Source organism: Geospiza fortis, unplaced genomic scaffold (assembly GCF_000277835.1).
Source record: "Geospiza fortis unplaced genomic scaffold, GeoFor_1.0 scaffold242, whole genome shotgun sequence".
NCBI classification, from domain to species: domain Eukaryota; kingdom Metazoa; phylum Chordata; class Aves; order Passeriformes; family Thraupidae; genus Geospiza; species Geospiza fortis.
The window spans coordinates 238,988-253,175 of NW_005054574.1; the positions used below are offsets into that span (position 1 = coordinate 238,988).

At 41.5% G+C, this 14,188-nt stretch overlaps 1 protein-coding gene across 1 annotated transcript in view; it reads right to left on the reverse strand.

Annotated features, from left to right (window-relative positions):
- The window catches only part of LRMP (lymphoid restricted membrane protein), a 34,496-nt gene extending 20,601 nt beyond the window's left edge, over positions 1-13,895 (reverse strand). Inside the window, exons 1-15 of the mRNA XM_014310709.2 lie at positions 13,310-13,895; positions 12,407-12,517; positions 11,622-11,802; positions 11,352-11,428; positions 11,194-11,272; positions 10,025-10,183; positions 8,794-8,911; positions 8,452-8,502; positions 7,255-7,332; positions 6,627-6,683; positions 4,747-4,806; positions 4,602-4,666; positions 4,418-4,517; positions 2,370-2,501; positions 2,032-2,133 (exon numbers count right to left, since the gene is read on the reverse strand). Of these exons, the coding sequence (XP_014166184.2) occupies positions 2,032-2,133; positions 2,370-2,501; positions 4,418-4,517; positions 4,602-4,666; positions 4,747-4,806; positions 6,627-6,683; positions 7,255-7,332; positions 8,452-8,502; positions 8,794-8,911; positions 10,025-10,183; positions 11,194-11,272; positions 11,352-11,428; positions 11,622-11,802; positions 12,407-12,517; positions 13,310-13,895 (1,956 nt within the window). The remainder of the gene's footprint in view (positions 1-2,031; positions 2,134-2,369; positions 2,502-4,417; positions 4,518-4,601; positions 4,667-4,746; positions 4,807-6,626; positions 6,684-7,254; positions 7,333-8,451; positions 8,503-8,793; positions 8,912-10,024; positions 10,184-11,193; positions 11,273-11,351; positions 11,429-11,621; positions 11,803-12,406; positions 12,518-13,309) is intronic.
- Positions 13,896-14,188: the final 293 nt, after the last annotated feature.

Below are 14,188 nucleotides of genomic sequence, written 5' to 3' on the forward strand. Positions count from 1 at the left end.
GAGAGTCAAACAGAGGTCAGGAAAGAATGAAGTTTATATTCCTGGGATTCTGCAGCAATTCCAAGGGGAAAACATCAATCTTACAAATACAGGCCACATTGCCTGCTTGCAAGTTGGAGCCTCATGCTCATGAGCTTCAAATAAAAAAAAAAGCACATCAAGTATCATGCTTAAAAAAAGGAAAAAAAAAAGCAGTTTTTGCTGATAGGGCTCCTAAGATGACATGGGATGTGACCATGTGCAACTGCCCACATCCTGAGGGTCTGTTCCTCAGCCAAGGCAGGCAGCATTCACTTGTAGAAACACCATAATTTTGACACTTAAGCAGTATAGGCCTTTCAGGGCACATGTACCAGTCTTATCTCCCAGTAGAAGAGTGAAAAAGATTTTGGTGTCACTATATACACTTAGATATATGTATATATGCACACTTCAGGTTGGCTTTATATCTAATATCCTTCAAAATGTTTTTGAAAACACTAAACCCCAGCAAAACATGTCCGTAATAAATTTCACAGGAAATGGTGGGCAAGGCTTCTGGTGACAACTTTTGTTAGCCAGCTAATTGAATCTTGGACCATAAACTTTCTCTGAGGCTGGAAGAAGCTACTTTGAATCTCTCTCCCTTTTTTTTGATCTACTGGTGTTCAGCCGCATGCACAAAACTTCACGCATACCTGGCTTGTTCTGTCTAGGTGGAGATAATTTTTGACATGAAGTCACTTCTCATCCCCCATGGGACCCTAAAGGATGGGACCTTTTATTTTTAAAGGATTTTTTTTCTTTCTTGATCCTCTGTTAACTCAATTTCCAAATACATCACTCTTTAGGAGCCAGAGTAGGATTCATTTGCCACAATCAACTCCAACTCCTATACCAAAAGATTTTAGCTTCACATGTTTAACAGGAATATGATCCCAATGTGAATGTAACTTCACAAGACTTTTTCAGCTCTGACAGCTTTGCAGGAGGAGGTTTCCAGTCAAGATCAAAAAGCCATAGCAATTCACAAGCCAGCAGTTTGCTAGAGTCTACCCAAAGTCACATCTGGGTGAAGAGAGTGAGAGGATTGCACCTTCTCTAAGGAGAAGGTTTCAGGATTTAGCTGAAGTTATAAAAACCCTGGCTCCAGGACTGGATGGCTCCCAGGGATTGCTCCAGCCCTGCCCAGGAAGGCAGAAGAGGCCCAGCTACACCATTCTGTAGCACTAGAGGAACAAAGAAGGGCAGCTTTCTCCCCAAAGAAGCGAGACCTCATGCAGCACATCCCCTGGTGGCACCTGCTGTCACCCAAGGGAGAGGAATTGTGGGGTTTGACATCCATTAGGGAGCTGGGAAACAGCATAAATGTACAGCTTGGGCTTGTTGGAGCATTCCTAACAACTGATCAGCAGAAAGGAGCAGGTCAAAGTCACATCCAATAAGATGCATGGAAATGTCAGAAACTGTGCTGTTACAGGGGAGAGGAGGAGGGAACAAAAGTGTTTAGTTGTGTCCACAGGCACTTACCACTACATAGGGAAGATATTTTTACCAGTACCTTGAGCAAAAGTCCGTGCTTGCAAGCCTCATCAGAGGTATGAGGAGTAGGAAAAATACATTATGCAAGATTAAGTTGTAAAACAAGGTTTTGTTGAAATTTTTCCTGTAGAATATACCCAGTAAAAGCCAAACTCTTCACCTTTCACAACAAATAAACTCTATGGAGGCTTTGAATTGGAAATTTGGTTATAAAGCCTCCTTTGCTTTTTGACCTCCTGCTTTTTGACCTGGTTTGTCTTCCCTTTCCTTCAAGCAGAGTTTTAACTAAGGGAGCTCTTGCACAAGACAAGCCAGCAAGAGCACAGCATGTAAGTGAACAGCAATCATCCTTTTCCTCCTCAGAAAACTCCAGTAAAGGAGATATTTCTCTCCATGCAGCCATCTATCTCCAGTAATAAACACACACAGCATGCAGCAGCAAGGTACCCACCTGAAGTTTTTGCACAGCCCCACTGTTTCATTAAATGCTTCAGAAAAACAGCTACTCACCCCAAGTTTTCTTTCCCAGGCCTGTTGCATGTCCTCATCAGGATCTTTTACCCATTCTAATGAAGCCATGACAAGTTCCTCTGCTTCAGAGATTTCCTCTTGCTGAAAAAGAAAATAAACCCCAAAACAACCTCCCCAGACTCCATGATTTTTAGTGCACATCTACAACTCTGCCCAGAATTACCCAGGATATAAATTAATGTTAGAGTAGGTGCCAAGTGATCTTGTTAAACTATGACCTCCCTCCAATCTCAAACTATTCTTAGTTTTCCAAAAGATTATCAATGCCTGGAGAATTCCTAATTAAATTGCTGACCAGAGACAGCACCCTTATCCACGTAAGCTTTGCTACTGACCAGGTTTTTCATGATGGTCTTGAATTTTTCTCCTGCATATTCAGACCCCTGAAGCAAAAGCTGCACTTCACAGTCCAGTGTTTCATCCAGGGATGCCCGTTCAGTCCTGATAATCTTTGAAGAGATGGAAGAGCCAGCTAGTTTGTTTTGACATCCCCTTATTACAAACCAGCAGCAGTGACATTTAGACTTTCCTGAAGTACCCCTGGCTCTGTATTTACCAGAAGGTCAGAGCTACCAAAACTTGAGGCTTGGAAAAACTTTTTCAAAACCATCACATCGACAAGGATTTAACAAAACGAAAAGAAAGCAAGCCAGCTAAGCTGCTGAGTGATCCAGTGTAAATATCCCTGCCAGGGCAGGCGAGAGGAAATCAGTAATCTTTATCCAGAGGAGTCGTTACCAAGTGATGAGTAAGCAGAGCCCTTGCTTACAGGTGACTCGGTGGAATCGTGTCTCTTCAACTTTGAAGGGCAAAGAGAATGACTCACTGGGCTCTGGGGAGCTGCAAAATATGATGATACCTAACTCCTCAAAGTTGCCTAGCCAAGCCTACCTCTCCTTTCTGGGCCTGATGTTTTTATCTATTTGTTCATTTTTGTTGTTGTTGCTATACACGCTAACTGTGCAAATGCACCTCGCACAAAAGTAAGTGGAAATCACTCAGCAGCATCTCCCTGCTGTCAGCTGTGCTGCACAGCTTGTGTCTGAAAGGAAAGCAGCACATAGGGAAGGATGGGACTCCATGGATTGTCCAAGGAAATAGGAACAAAATAGCTCACCTTAAAATCAGAACCAAAGCCATAAGTGTAGCAGGATGCTCTGCCTAAAGTGGTGTAAAACAGCTTCAGCGATACCCTACTTGCAAAAATCATCAGTGGTGGATTTATAAGGGGGGGGGTGGGGTGGGAATCATGCTGCTGTTGGCGTTGGAGAATGCAAAGACCAGCCTGATTCCTTGATCCCAAAATTAAAAATTCTGAGGATGTGAAAAACGAGGTTTCCTGACAAAAACTGGCACCAGTGAGGAAGTGGCAGGAGAAGCTCCTGACAAAGGACCCAACTGAGCTGACCTGGAAAGATCTGACAGTCAATCAGATAAACTTTATACCATAAAAACCGAGCCCCACTTTTTAAAGTCAGGGCTTCTGACACACCCCCTCTAGCAGGGTGTGTGTGGAGATCCCTCCCTCAAGTGGGGACACACCCTCAAAGTTACTCCTCCAAGCAGAACAAGATTTGTCCATCATCATCAACATGCATAAGTAATAAACTTTATTTAACAATTATTAGCTTGGAAATTATTAGTTTAATAGCTAGTGCACTGTACAAGTAGTCATAAGTAAATAATTCTGATTAAGGTATTTTAGTCTAATAATGACCTTCTATTTACATAAATAACTTATTTTATTAATTTAAATATATTTGGTTTGCCAGAGATGCTTATCAGAGTTTCTTAACAGTACATTGGATTAGGACCCCACAACTTTATCAAGATGCTCACTAATGCTGAATTTCCTTTCTCACTACAGTCAACTTCAAAGAAAAAGAAGTCTCCTCTTTCACAATTGAAAAAAGAATCATTGTTCATGTCTGGTGTAGGCAGCACAAGAAGCAGACTGTCATTTACTTTCTGCAGCATAAAAGCCTTTATATATTGGAAAACTGCTATCTTCTCCCATCTATCTGTTCTTCTGCCAGCTAAATGCATGACCCAAGCTCCTCCAGATTTACTGGGTAGAGCAGAGTGGGGTTGGAACTGGATGATCTCTAAGGTTCCTTCTAACCCAGGCCATTCTAGGATAGTATGAGCAAATATTTTATATCTACAGGCATTTTGTTTGGTATTCTTTTGGACTTTCTCCAAGGTGCTTGGAACAATATTGCAACCTTCTCATTCTGTGTTTACATGCTAAGATTAATGGCTTCAAATTCCAGACTTATCTAATCATATACAGGCAATGAGCTATGTTCTGCCTCTGCTGATGCAAGGCAACTAGGAAGAGATTAAATTCAGGTTTAATCCATACCTCAGAAGACTCTGCAAGCTCCAGTTCACAGTGCAGTGTGCTCGTCCCTTCAGGAATATTGCTGTTAAATTTATACAACAATGGTAAACTCAACCCATGCCTAAAAGAAGCAGGAAAAATACATATCAGTCTGTTTTGGATTTCTGATGTACTGCCTTTCCTGGGATTTGGCCACAGTACTCACGAGATCAGCTCTTGCTGCATGTGTTGGATGTTCTCCAGCAGTTTATTTTTTTCAGCTCTCAGTGTCTGAAACATCCATGGGGTTTGGTGAGAGGCTGACTTTGCCATGCAGAATCAGCACAGGCCAAACCCAACCCAGCCCATACCTCTATGATTGAGGAATACTCCACAATGGTTAGCTCGAGTTCCTTGATGTCCTGCTCCTTCTGCAGAGATTGTTGAGAAAACAACAACAAAAAAATTATATTCCATCCTACATCACAGCAGTAAAAGGTAAGGTTTAGCTTGAGCAGCAACCTGATCATGACATAAAAATAGTTGTGAATTTAAAAGAATAGAACAAGTTACCTTGAATTTTAACTAATAGAAAGCACTCAGATGACGTTTCCTAGCTAAACTCTGAAATTAAGGAGACAAACCCTCTTTTCCAAATGTTGTACTTTCACATATTACTCACCTGGTTTCAGGTCCAACAGATTAAACTAGACAGAAATGCTCTAGTTTTAACTTAAAATATGACCTATATTGTATGCCAGCATGAGTTTTAATCCCAACTGACCCTTCAAGCAATTTGCAATGCTTCAAGTTTACTTGTTTTTCATTATTAGAATGCAGCACCCTGTAGATTAAACACAACCCAACAGAAAGGCTGAAAAAGAGTCAGCCCTCATGGTAGGGCTGAAGAATTAGTAGAAGCATCACCTTTCCTAGCAACTAGCAATTAGCCCCAGTCAGGTTATGCCATTCAAATAAAAGATACTGCACAGACAGCAGAGAATTTATAAGAGAAAATGGGAAATTAGAGTAGGAGCTCTTGTCCTCTCACACTTTTATGAGCTCTTCCTACTCTCTCTTTAAAAATCATTGAGGTTTTTGAAAGAGATGAAGTGCACAGAAAGCTAGGCAGGAAAAGTGAGGTTATAGAACCAGGTTACCCTAATGACAACAAGTTTCCATGCCAGTTTCTTCAAAATTATTCCAACCACTCACATTTATCCACATGTAATCTAGCAGTCTACTTGCAAAACTCCCATTTAGTTAATAGACTAAGAGAATCTTGTTGAAATAAAATGATACTACAGAGCTCACAAAAGCTTTGAATCATTCAAGTAGGAGAAAGTAAAAGGTACTTTAAAAAAAAAAAGATTTTAATAAATTTGTGTCCTTAAGCTGTGTCTGGAAAAACAACCAACCAAACCAAAACTATTAAAGCACTCAGTACAAAGTTATCAGCGGGATCACACTCAAGTTCAGTTCTCTTTTTTATTTTTTGAATTCACCTGCAGTCCCTTTGCAGGGAGCCCAATAGCCAAATATTTTATCAGGAGATTTGTAGCATGTTCTGCTGAGTAGAAACTCCACTGGCATAGAAAGCTCTTTGCGTAATTCATGAATCCAGACAATGCCAGCACATTTGTATGGTCTTCTAGCTTTGTTTTCTAGTATAAAATGCATGTTTAAAAACACGTGAAATATTCACTCCTCAGTAAAGCCTAGACAATTGCACCTCAGCAATAAAATGACAAATTTCTGTTTCCATTGGGCTCCAAGTCACAATTTCTAATTTGACACAAACAACTTCAATAAAAGACATTAAGGGAAAGGCTTCTGCAGCTCCCTGCGTCAGTGCCACAATATCCCAAAGCAACACCTTTTTACAGAGGCAAAAATGATGGGTTTTTTCCTCAGATACCCAAAAAAAAAAAAAAAAAGCAAGCAAAATCCTGAAGCCTTTAATTATGCTGACTCATAGGCATGTCCTAAAGTAGAGCTCGCCTACTTTGAAGCCATTTATAGGATCAGGTTCTGCAGTGGGAGAAGAGTAGAAATCACAGAGCCACAGTGAATACTACTGCCTTGCCTTTTTACAAATCATCCCATCAGTACAGACCAGAAACCTGGGCCAGGGGAAGCTGTCCCTGCCCATGGCAGGGGGTTGGAACAAGGTATCATTAAGGTCTGTTGCAACCCAAATTATTCTGTGATTGTGTGGTTTTCAGTCAGTAATGAAGTAAAAGCAACCAACCTGGATTAGGCTTGCCTCTTTATTCGCCACAGTGCTCTCATAGATACGGACTTGGGTCTGAAGAATGAAAAGATCAAAAGTAAACTCAGCCATCATTACAGACCATAATAAAAGTCTGTTCCTATTTCCTACTAGGAAGGGAAAAAGAATATCAATGTTCCTTACTTAGAAAAACCAAATTCTTCTTTGAATACCTTGTGTGGTGTTTGTTTCAAAGTACAGATCTTGTACCCAGCAAAGAATGAAAGCATTCTTAGCTTTCAGTCACTTTTGTTTCCCCTCATCTGTCCAGGCCAATATTTTCAGCAACATCTCTCAAAGCATGACCTTAATGTATTTTCTTGAATAGTGAGGGAAACGTATCCAAAAAAAGTTTAACTTGGAGGAAATAATGAAACTGTGGATTGTTTCCATCAGCCTAGTTTTTAGCCTCTGGACAGGAACTTCCTTGGTGAAAACTGTCACACTCTCCAAGCTACTATTTCACTGCAGTCCTTCAACACAGAGGTTCAGGACTGTTTGCCTTCCAGCAGCATAAATCCCCCCTTTGCTAAACCCAAGTAAAATCCATGTTGACTTTCTCTTCCTCTTGTTTTGAAATGCTTACTTGAAGCTTTGAAATGCTTACTTGAAGCTCTGCTGCATTTTTAGACAGCTCCGAAATCTTCTTTTGCAGCCCATTGGTGTCCATGTTATTCCTAATAATCTAAACAAGACACAGAGTGTTTAGGCACAGCTGAATGGATTGACAGCTTCTCCTTGAAGAAACCAGGCTAAAATGACATCTCCACCCCTAAGCTGCTGCCTACTCTCAAGCAGTGCCAGCATTTGTGCACATTTACTGCATGTGTTTGCCCCACCAGAACTGCTTCTGCTCCTTTTCCCACCCAGAGCACCAGTAAAAGAGAAAACCCCTCAAAACATGATTTATAACCACTGCCAGACCTGGAGAGCTAAAGAAAAGTCAGCCCTGCAGCATGAGAATTGTTTTCAGAAAATTGTGGTTTAATAGATATTTGGACTAAGGAGCTTTGCAGAAAGACTGATCTGAAGGTGCTGATTTTCTTTACTATCTTTGATTTAACCTGTTTCGCCATTTTCCCCTGAGAAGTCTGAAATACAGTCTGTAAGCAAGCATTAAAAAGCTTTATCACCTGACAAAAACTGGTTTATAAAATAGTTGCTCTGATGCAGTAAAAAAAACAAACCAAACAAACAACAAAAAAACAAAACCAGAAAGAATGAACAGCTCTTCTCTGAATAAAAAACAAGCTTAGGGATTCTCTGCTTATGGAGCTGCATTCCCTAAAAACCTCCTGTAGGTCCTTGGCCAGTGTCAATGGATCCATCTGTGATGGGAGATCCCACCCACTGCATTTTTTTATTATTTTTGTTACTTATTTTTGGTGTTGCAGCTCTATACTAGATTACTCCTTTGGATTTAAGGGAGGAAAACAGAAGTGAATATGAAATGATAAAGTGTTGGATGGAGATTGTTTCAATATAGAATTTGTCTGTTTACAGTTGTGGGAACCAGAAATACATGGAATTTGCCTATAAATCCTGGAAAAAAGGTGGTGGTGGGGGAGAAGTAGTTTGTCTGTCCCTATGCTTCCCTAACCCCATATCCTTACTCACCCAGCAAGTGGAAAATATAAAGCGCAGTGCAACCTCAAGATATAAAGTTTTATGACAAATCAGCCTTTTAAAGTGTTAGATATTTTGATAACCTAATTAGCATGCAAGGCTTCAAAGTCTGACAAACATTTTATTTCTTAATGGCAAATTTTAGCTCGGCAAGAACATATCAAATTATTTATTTTACCTCTTCCTGGAGAGAAGTAACTTTGATGTTGAGAGACCGATTTTCTTTTTCCTGATCATGTTTATGGGAAAAAACAAACAAACAAACATAGAAAAAGAGAAAAACAGAAGAGTTGGTTTTAGCATGTAAGCAACAGATCACAAACACATCCACAGCTGTGGTGTTGAATCCCTTGGTTTCAGAGAACACACAAAAAGGGGAGAGCTGAGGCTGCTGCAGCTCACGAGCCTTCACTAAGGCACAGAGGTGGTCTTCTGATTGTTAACAGCCTGAGCAGCCACACCACTGTTACAGCAAGATGTGAGGTGCTCTACAAGGGAAACAAGAAGGAAGAGCACCTACTAGCTGTCTGTTGTGGCAAAGAATCTGCTTTCTTTCCTCTTCTGACACGTTCAGGTTGTTTCTTGCTTCCTCTAGCTCTTCTTCCAGGGATTTGATTTTCAACACAGAGTGCTGGAGGCTGCACGGGGGGAAGCAAATCCAGAGAAACTTCAGCCAGGTAATGTTGTTCAGATAGGCCGGAAACAGTACTTTTAGAAGCCACCAGGGGCTTATTTTTTGGCACGACACTTAACAGAAGAGCAACAATCAAGTTTAAGCCCATAATTTCTGTCCAGGAAGCAAGCCTCATGGTTTTACTTCCTTTTTACCACCCTCTTCCAGTCTTACAGTGAGGGGTGAAACCCCATCCAAGACAGGTGGATGCAAACAAAGCCATGTTAAATATGTTAAAAATTTAGCTCATTACAGTTAAATATAACAGGTTACCTGAGCACAAATTCATCTTTACAACACCTCATGGCTTATAGTTGGAGAAACCATTTCAATTCAGCATTCAAGGATGAGCTCTGCACCATTTTATTACCCTAATCTGATAAGCCCCAAACCATGTATTAAAGCAACAGACAAGGCCCTTTTCCAAGCATCCCAGAGCAGGTGGTGCCACATAAGGGCACACACCCCTTGCCAGTTACCCTGCAGAACTCTTGCCTTAATCGTCCCTGAAAACCCTGGGAACAGCTTGGCAGCTGACCAAACCACGTCACAGTGTAATTAATTAGGCCAGATGAACACAATTCAAAATGGGCTTGTACTTATGGCACTGATATGTCCTCAGGCTACAGAAAGGCTGAACAAGTGATGCAACTCACCCCAGTCCACCAAACGTGTAACAAAATAGCTTTTAGACACTCATTTCCCCTCTGCTTGGCAACAAGAGTGTGGCCTAGGATTGGAAGCCTTCCAGCGCTTGGCTCTTATCTTGGTAATATAATGCCTTTTTTAAATATATATCTTATTGTTGTGACATTGTTTGTTTGCTTTAGGCCGAGGTTCTCCCTGTGTGCCCCCACACCAGCACATGCTGCAGGAACCTGGCTCCAAGAGGAATGATTTTATAAGAACCAGGAGGGACAGAGCAGAACAACCAGGCAAGGAGGCTAAACCTTACAGATGTTGCATAAAGGTAAGAAAACCACTGTGATGAAGCAATGGTGAGGAGAAAAGCATGAAAGCAAGGCTGGAAGATCACAGCTCTGCCCATTGCAGGCCTGGGGCCATCAGAGTCCCATACCTTTTTAATTGTTGACATAGATGTTCATTATCTGCCAGGAGCTTGCCGTTGGTCTCATCCAAAGCTTCCAGGGTGAGCTTCAGCTTGTTGTTCTCTTCCTGAAGCTTCTGGTTGTTGTACTGCAGGTCCGCAAGGCAGGTTATCAAGTCAGAGGTCTCCCTGTCCCAGTGAAAAAGCCAGGCAAGAGTGAGAAAGGTGATTTCATCTACTTCAGATTTTTAAAGCATCCTACTGCACTGATTAGAGGCGAGATGAGAGCCCACAGAGGACTTGTGATGCTGCAGCGTCCAGTCATTTGCTCTGCACAGAGATAACAGAGCAGCTTCCAAGTCTGTTCTCCAGTTTTATGGGTATCAAGAACTTTTGGTTTTAAGCATTTTTCTACTCCCTACAACTAGAGTTTGCTGTCAAAAAGTGCCACAGCTGGATGTCTGCATGAGAGTGCTTTAAGATTTTGCTAATCACTTCATCACTAGTGATGCTTCTGTATTCACTCTTCAATTTCTGGGTCCTTTCTTTTCCCCCAAGCCATCCCCCACCTTATGCTTTCAACCAAAACTTAAATGAGGATCATTCTTTTGAGATCCTGAAAAATTATAGGGAAGCTTTAGAGAGCAGATGTTGGATTTCTGCCTAGGCATAAGCTACAAATGAAACTTCTGCTCTTTGTTAAGTGAGAAGTCCAAATTACAGACTTCATTGCTACTACTACAAAAAAAAACCAACAAAAACCAAACAAAAAAATCACCCCAACAAGAACAACAACAACAAAAAAAACTACCTCAACAAACCCCCTGTCATAAGAAAAACAACCCCAAACAGAATGCAAGATCAGACTTTCAGGTCATAATGTCTTCTTATCATCAGACAACTAAGAATTTTGTGGAGGGAAGGAACCTGTTTAAATAGGGAAGGACATGACAAACATCTGACCACAGATTAAAAAGGCAAATGGACACAGAAGCCCCAAGATATAAGTAGGATAAAATACTGGTTGTCTTTCAAGTCTGAGCAGAAGAAGGTGACAGCATCAAGAGTTCCTGCAGACTGAGGTGAGCATTAAAATCTCCAAGGATAGTGTTTCAAAATATAGGCTCTTGGAATTTCTGTCAACTGGCTCAAAGCCAGGAGTACTATATTCAGAGAAAGAATTGCTTAAATGGACTCACATGTCTCCTTTAGACACATCACCCCCAAAGGCCTCCAGGCTTCCTGAGGTAACATTCATCTGGACATGTGACTTGTCGGCTGAAAGAGGTGAGGGTTTTGGTTATAGAGCAAGAAAGTGGAACTTTCCTGAACGGAAACAGAGTAAAACATTCTGCACCTTTAGAGATGTTTTCAGGTACTTGAGATTCCAGGTCTTCCGTGCTTGATGATGATTTCTCAGTAGCAGCTTCTTCCCTGAAAGAAGGGAGCATCAAGGGCCACAAAATCAGCAGGATTGTCTGCTTACCAACTTTGTAACACTTAGAAAACTTTAGCCAAACCCAATGTTGTGGACACAGTATCCAAATACCACTTTCTTTCCAGAGCCACAGGGGAAGCTTATAACATCTTTTTTCCACAGAAGACTTATTTATCAAAATGCTGTTACCATTTCCTGTTACGGTCTTCAATCCACTCTCCCATGACGGCGTGGTAGGTTTCCAGGTCCATGGAGATATCTTTGTGCTCTGGGTCAAGCTTGTTGCAAAGTTCCTCAAGACCACTGTCCTCTGAGTCCCAGCTGGTCGTATGTCTCAAATAATTGATTATCTCGGACACTGCCACCTTCCCTAAAGCAGAAACAGAGGTCAAATGCCAAAGCCTGGCAAGGCACCATAAAAACTGTGAAAGGCCACGCTGCTGAACTGCATTGGATCCAACTGCCCTCAAGAGCTGCAGGCAAGCAACTGATTCCTGAACTGAGTTAGAGAGAGATCTGGAAAAAAAAGCAGTGTAGAGCTCTTTTGTTGGTTGAGAATTTTTTTTCCGTAGTGGTGGGTTTTTGGTTTTTTCTGTGCAAAAATCCATTTTACTAGTTTTGTGGACTTCAGTTTAAGAGGAACAAAGTTGACACATGATACTGATCCTTGCTCTCAGGGCCAGGCTGGATGGGGCTCTTGTCAACCTGGGATAAGGGAAGGTGTCCCTGCCCATGGCAGAGGGATGGAATTAGATGATCTTTAAAGGTTCCTTCCAACCCAAACCATTCCATGGTTCCATGATCAGGCACCATGCAAAAGAGGCACAGACATTTACACATTTATTCTACATCTGCCACAACACAGGCACCTACACATCTCAGAGCCTGGCATCTCTCAGGGACCAAAACAAGGTCTGAACCTTGGAAATCCATTGAGAGGAGAACAAAAGAGCAACAAAAAAACCCTGGCAAACCTCTGTGGTGGCTGTCACATGCCCAGAAGATGGTGGTCAGCAGATTCTCATCACAGATCAAGCTCACGTTGCACATATTGTCACCTTTGTACCACACAGGCTGCCTCTTTCCTGTGAGAAATAAATCTCTTATTGCCCGTCTTTATTTGCTCATAGTAACTTTCATTCCAGATGGCTGAAACAACAAAAGCAGCTAACCAGCTTCCCTGCCAATAAAAGCAGAGCTTTTAGCACTAAACAACAGGAACTGGTCATAGCTTGGGCCTCTGAGCTGGGAAGTATTCCATGCATCTACTTTTACACATGTATTTTTGTGAAAACTTGGTTATTCTTTCTATGGTGTAAACATATGCAACAGGACATTTTAAGAAACCAGGTATTTCTTCCCTCCTCCTCCAGATACATTGTAGAGAAATCATTGAGTTAAGTTATTAAGAAAACAATCCCTAAAACAAACAAAAAACCCCTCAAAACCACAAAAAAACTACCCCAAACTAAGAGCAAAACCCAAACTTCTGTATCTTCAAAAAATCAGTCTGATAGACAAATCATGGGCTAAATTAAGAGCCAAATAAAATTTGGCTATCAAAAAAATGTTATAGTACTAACCAAATAGTAGTCTCAATCTCTTAAACTGTTAAAAATATCTTTATCTCTTAAATCAAAAATGAATTAGCAAATTTGAAAAAGTTTTTGCCTTATTAATTACTCACTTTTTACACTCACAATTTTTTTAGAGAAAATTTAAGATTAGCCTCAGCTCTTTTTGCAGTCTTATAAGATTTGAGCGCTACTAAAATGCGTTTTACCACTTTAAGTGGTAAATAAATGTCATCTACATAGACTGAGTGTTCGGATGTCTAGAATTCCAAATTAGGGGGCGTTTTTCTTCAGTATTTTTACCTCTTTCACTTGAAGGAAATGTCCTTGGCACAGGAAGCTGGACCACAGCACTTCCTGGCTTTTTTTCCGATGTGAAGAAACATAAATTGGGACTTGACGTCAGATACTTCTGCTTGGGCCGCACATCTTGGGGCTCAGCATTTGCTGAAGCGCACGGCTTGCCCTGGGCGTTGGCCTCCCTGGCTCCAAAGTGGAATGGAGAAGAGCTCCCCACGGGAGAGGAAGGCACCCAAGCGCTGCTGGATCTCTCACTGCCCTCCGGAATGGAATAGGTTCTGTTTGCAGTCTGGTGCCTGGAGCTGGCCCCGAGACCGGGCGAGGGCACAGAGAAAACGCTGCCGCTGCCAGGGCAGACCAGGGGCGAGCAAGTGCTGCCACCACTACTGCAGCTTCTCCCTTTCAGTATTTCTTCCAGATTTTTTTTAATGTTGCTCTGTGGGCTGTCAAAGTTCTGGGACTGAAATTTTGGTATCTGCAAGGTTGGGTTGGAGACTTGGTCCATCATTTGGATGGATTTGATCTTCCTGCAGATGCTGTCCACTGGGTTGTGGCGCTGTTTATTAGCTCCATGTTTAGAAGACTTCATCACTTCCCTTCTCTTGACAAATATCTGGAAAGAACAGGCGCAAGATACAAGAGTCAGGGTGATCAACACACACATATTTATGCCAACTTTTCCATTCAGCAGCCAGCTCGGAGCTGTGGCATCTAGGGTTTTGAAAATCCTCGTTCCACTTAGCTGTGACAGAAACAATCAGCCAGGACATTTTGTTGTCCAGGGAACTAGAAGTTGATGTGGAAATGTTATGGAAGAAAGACAGAAATACTTCCTGAAATATCACTGCTTATTCTTAAATACCATAACTGTGGCAGGGAGGT